We start from the raw sequence: 5,000 nt of genomic DNA on the forward strand, positions 1-5,000 counted from the left end.
TTTCACTGATAAGTGTCACTGGAATGATATTTACTTGCTACTAACACATGAAAGTAAAATGGCATGTTCAAATACAAAAAAAGGATAATGAATGATTACACAGCAAAGAGCTCTGTTATCACAACAATTCTAGTACAGAATTCCCCTTACAAATATGAAATATCCTTAGGTTAAAAAATTACAATATACACATAAACACATTTTTATGCTAACCGAAGCATTCTGATAACCCAGAAATTAAATGGTGTATATTCATGAGAATTCACAGATCTAATGGCCCTTACCTGTGACAAGAGGGCATGAGGTGTAGCCATCATAAAGAGAATCTGGATTTTTCCCTGCCATGACTGCACTCAAATTTTTACGAAGAACTCCGACTTGTCCAGCTATGGAAAGGGGCAAAAGGGGTATCATCATTGTATCATCTTCAGTACATATATTTTTGTTAATCCTTGTTTAGTTTACTTTAGTTTACCAAATCCCTACAGAAAAATGAACTATAGCTTACCAAATCACTACAGAAAAATGAACCATAGCTTACCAAATCACTACAGAAAAATGAGCTAATGTCTCGTTAAAAAAAAAAAAAAAAAAAAAAAAAAAAAAAAAAAAAAAAAAAAAAAAAAAAAAAAAAAAAAAAAAAAAAAAAAAGATAATAATAATAATAATAATAATAATAATAATAATCCTCATATCTCCGCTAAACAAATAATTCAAATCTTTCTTTTGAAGCACAAAAACCTCCTCATAACAAACTACACCATACAGATCATTTATAAACGGCATTTATAAAAATGAAACCTCTCAACCACATACCAACAGCAGCTGCAGTCTTAGACGTCGGAAGACTAGTGCAATCACCAATACCAAACACATTAGGGAAATCGACATGCTGCATAGTGTCCTTTTTGACGTTGAGGTACCCGGCTCCATCCACTAATGAAGTGCACTGGTTTAGCACATCTGGGGAGCTCATTGGGGGTGTTACATGAAGCATTTCATACTGGAAGGTAAAGTTTTACAAGAAATGTGTATCTAGCACCAACACACTTATTAGTCATAAAAACAATAATGCAAATGATCATGGAAATGTTATTGCAAGATCTGTAGAACATGCATGTATCATTCAATAAAAACTAAACAGTAAAATGAAGAGCTTAATCAATTCAGTATAGACCAGACTGTACACTTTTTTTCTCATGTTTATTATGGCTACTGAATTTTTATTTGAATTATTCAATATATATGAAAAGAAAGAAAGGAGGCAAAAAAAGACTTTTTTCTTATAATATGTATCAATTCATACATGTGGTTTTGAACAATTGAGAAAAAAATATATAATCTGTTAACCATAAAACCTTTTTCTCCTAAATAAATTTTTGAATTCATGAGAGAATTTCTCTCATGAAAGAACTAAAACAGATCCTTCAAAATGTTATATTACATAAAACACAAACAATCACTACATATTTACCTCAAATGTCTTAAATTCCTCAGGATTGTCAAGATTCTGGAAGACAGCTTCCCTTGAGTCAGGTTTGACTTCGACCAAATTGTGACGAAGGTTTACTGTCAGGTCCCGCTCCTTCACGACCTGGAGAGAAGCATTACTGTATTAAAAAATTGTCTGTTGATAAGAATGTTGTAACACCTTGCAGCTGTGTCTATATACAATGAACACATCCTAAACAGCACAAAGTATAGTATTTTGCATAAAAAGAAAATTGTCATAAAGGAGAAAATAAATGAAATATAAAAAACTACCAGTTTCTTCCTAGTAGAATTCATGGTACTGTAAAGTAAAGAACTAGTTGGCTATTCATGCAAATGAGAGGAACTCATGTCTTACTGTTATTATAAATTGAAATTGGATTAAAACACATGTTGAACTTATGCGTATATCACATATTATTGAATCCAAAAAAAAAAAATACAGATAACACATACTTGCAACATTACCATCAAAATAAAAGTGATGGTAAGTAATAAAAGTGACAGTAAGTATATCAGGAGGCTTGAATTTATATTTATATCTACTTAATCAAATACAAAATCTGACAGTGTGAAAATGTAAGTCATAAATACTGCTATGTATACTAATAAAAAGTTGAAGAAAAATAAAAAAGAGATGCATAAGTAAAAACTAAACACCTAAAAAATACTATAAGATTAAATAATGTCTTTCTGATTACCTGATGAGAAAAATCAGCCATCTTTGAAGAACATAAATACAATAAGATACATTGAAAAAATTTAAAGAAATTATAGCTACATATTCAGAACTACTTCAAATCTCATGGAAAAACATGAGTGCTTTTTACAATATATAATAATAGGTACAAACTTCTTACCTCCCAAAGAACTTCAGCGTATTTCTTCACACCAAAGATTACTCCTAAAGAGGTGTTGAAAAGGATATTAGCCTTGTCTCTTTTGCCATTCTGGAAAAAAGAAAAGAAATAATGTAAACGAGGAGGAAGTTGTCTGTTTTGCCGACTCAACACTTTAAATTTCAAAAGTGCAAAAGAGATAAAAGAAGAAGAATGTGTGAAGATAATATTAACATAAGTGTCAATTTTTAAAATAAATTTACTAACACTTCATATGCCTAATACAATAGTAACCAATTTTGCCAAGTAAAAAACACAAGAATCTTATAAAAATAATAATTACAAAACAAAATGAAGCAAGCAAAGAAATTACTAATAAGGTTACTTAATTGCTAATTCAAAATCTACTACTTAAGCTTATCATTTTATATAATACTTGTTGACACAGGAGAAAGAGAAATGTTTTCAGATGATGCCCTGATGAAGAGGATCAGAAAGAAGGTAATTGTAAGACCAAAAAATAAAAGGGAAGGAAAAGGAAAAACCAGGAGAGGAGGACAGAGGGGAGAAGTGAGGAGGACAGAGGGGAGAAGTGAGGAGGATGATGAGAAAAATCAAAGATGAGAGTGAAATGAGTAAGTAAAAGATGAAAAGTTAAATACAGAAGAAACAGAAAAATTACTAATAGACCAATAAACTTTAATTTACATGATTCCAACACAATATAATGGAAGTATATAATGCTCAAGCTATTAAAAGGTCTATAAATATGAGAAGACAAAACACATATGTAAAAGCTTCATACAGTCCACAAAACCAAAACTAACCTTGCGCAAGTACTCGTCGGCAATATACATGATCTTTTGGGGCGCTCCTGCACACTTGATAGGCGTGGCTGGGAATGTGAAGATGGCATTGCCTTGCTTGAAGTTCCTAAGGCTCTCAAAGGTCTTGTTTACATAAAGTGGTGAGTAGTTTGAGCCTACTCCAGGTGTCTCGAAGGCCTCCGGCAGACCTTTGATCTGAATGATGAAAGAAAAAGACGAATAATAGTATACAATCTGTAGTGCAAGTTAGGGAAAATAATATATCTGTACAAGCATGTGATGTACTCAACTTAGTTATATCTAATATAATTCACTGATATCATAAGTATAAGCAATAATGGAAGAAGTTGGATTCATGTCCTTTGCAAGGTAATCTCTAGTCACTTTAGCCCTAGACTGTCAAAGGGATATATATATATATCACAGGTATCACCACCGCACAAATGGTCATATCTTTAATGAAAAATAAACTTCTCCCTAGTCTTCCAAATCTGCAACTTCAATTCAATTTCAAATCATCTTATGTAGTATGAAGCAAAAACAACAACTAAAAAGTGTCTGAGAAGAGCAACTTATCTGAGGCCCCTTTTGGCTGGCAGGTATTGGGTGAATATTAGTTATCATATGTCTAAAAATCCAGTTACTTACCTTGTTGTAATTCAGCTGCAATCCAAGAGCAACCACAAGGTATTGGTAGTTTATTTCTTGTCCATCATCAGTCATCACTTTATTGTTTGCTGGATCGAAGGCGACAACACGCTGCTTTATCCAGTCAGCTTTCTTAGGGAGAACCTGTTGGTCACATGTAATTTTTATTACTATTTTAGTATCAACACAACAGAAATTTGGTAGTGCAGAACAGAATGAAATAATTAGTATTCAAACCTGTTCAATTTTGTTAAACATGGGCACACACACACACACACACACACACACACACACACACACACACACACACACACACACACACACACACACACACACACACAATTTCATCAGGTAAGAATAAAGGACTGAAACTGCTATTCAAAATATATGTAATCAATTAGCTACTGCACACAAATTCATAAAAGTAAAAACAAGCTAAAATACTGTTCAGCATCAGTCCATTTAATATTTCCATAATAAATAAGCAAGTCTCAAAGGTTTCAAAAGAGAGTGAATCTGTCGTTTTAAAATTAACTGTTCCCAAAAAGGGTAATCATAATATCACAAACATACACACTGCCATAAAGTACCGACATGCCCTTACCTTGCTCATAGGCTTCCCAGAATTCTCCAATGTCTTCATACCCCCCCCAACCAAGGTCCACATCGGCTGGTAGTAGTGCATCTGTCCCAAGAAAAACATGGAATAATGTCAGCCTGCTCCACTTTTCACCAGCCAAAGTTCTACTTGTATTAGATATTACTGATTCAATAAACATTTCTTAGAAGAATATCAGAATCTTGTTGAAATTTACTTGAATTCAAACAGTTGAAACCGAAAATAAGTACTTATTATATATCTCAATATATCTGCAAAAACTGAATGATGAAAATAAATATATGAATAATAACAATTACAATAATAATAATAACAACAACAATAACAATAACAATAACAACAACAACAACAACAACAACAACAATAATAATAATGATAATAATAATAATAGTAGTAATAATAGTAACAATAACAACAACAACAACAACAATAACAATAATAATAATAATAATAATAACAACAACAACAAAACAATAACAATAATAGTAAATAATGTACAGCTGCAAAACAAGGAACTCACATCCGCTGGCTCTATCACTGCCACCTTGCCTTTGCCGAGCTTAGAGGAAAACTTAG

General features: G+C 32.1%; 1 protein-coding gene across 3 annotated transcripts in view; it reads right to left on the reverse strand.

Annotated features, from left to right (window-relative positions):
• Positions 1 to 5,000, reverse strand: part of LOC125047216 (sulfide:quinone oxidoreductase, mitochondrial-like) — a 10,522-nt gene that overhangs the window by 1,090 nt on the left and 4,432 nt on the right. For all 3 annotated transcript variants that reach the window (XM_047645405.1, XM_047645406.1, XM_047645407.1), the window contains exons 3-10: positions 4,945 to 5,000; positions 4,410 to 4,490; positions 3,806 to 3,949; positions 3,158 to 3,352; positions 2,352 to 2,441; positions 1,475 to 1,594; positions 817 to 1,003; positions 285 to 386 (exon numbers count right to left, since the gene is read on the reverse strand). The exon at positions 4,945 to 5,000 is cut by the window's right edge and continues 50 nt beyond it. In XM_047645405.1, the coding sequence (XP_047501361.1) occupies positions 285 to 386; positions 817 to 1,003; positions 1,475 to 1,594; positions 2,352 to 2,441; positions 3,158 to 3,352; positions 3,806 to 3,949; positions 4,410 to 4,490; positions 4,945 to 5,000 (975 nt within the window). The remainder of the gene's footprint in view (positions 1 to 284; positions 387 to 816; positions 1,004 to 1,474; positions 1,595 to 2,351; positions 2,442 to 3,157; positions 3,353 to 3,805; positions 3,950 to 4,409; positions 4,491 to 4,944) is intronic.

This window comes from Penaeus chinensis, chromosome 40 (assembly GCF_019202785.1).
Source record: "Penaeus chinensis breed Huanghai No. 1 chromosome 40, ASM1920278v2, whole genome shotgun sequence".
Lineage (NCBI taxonomy): Eukaryota > Metazoa > Arthropoda > Malacostraca > Decapoda > Penaeidae > Penaeus > Penaeus chinensis.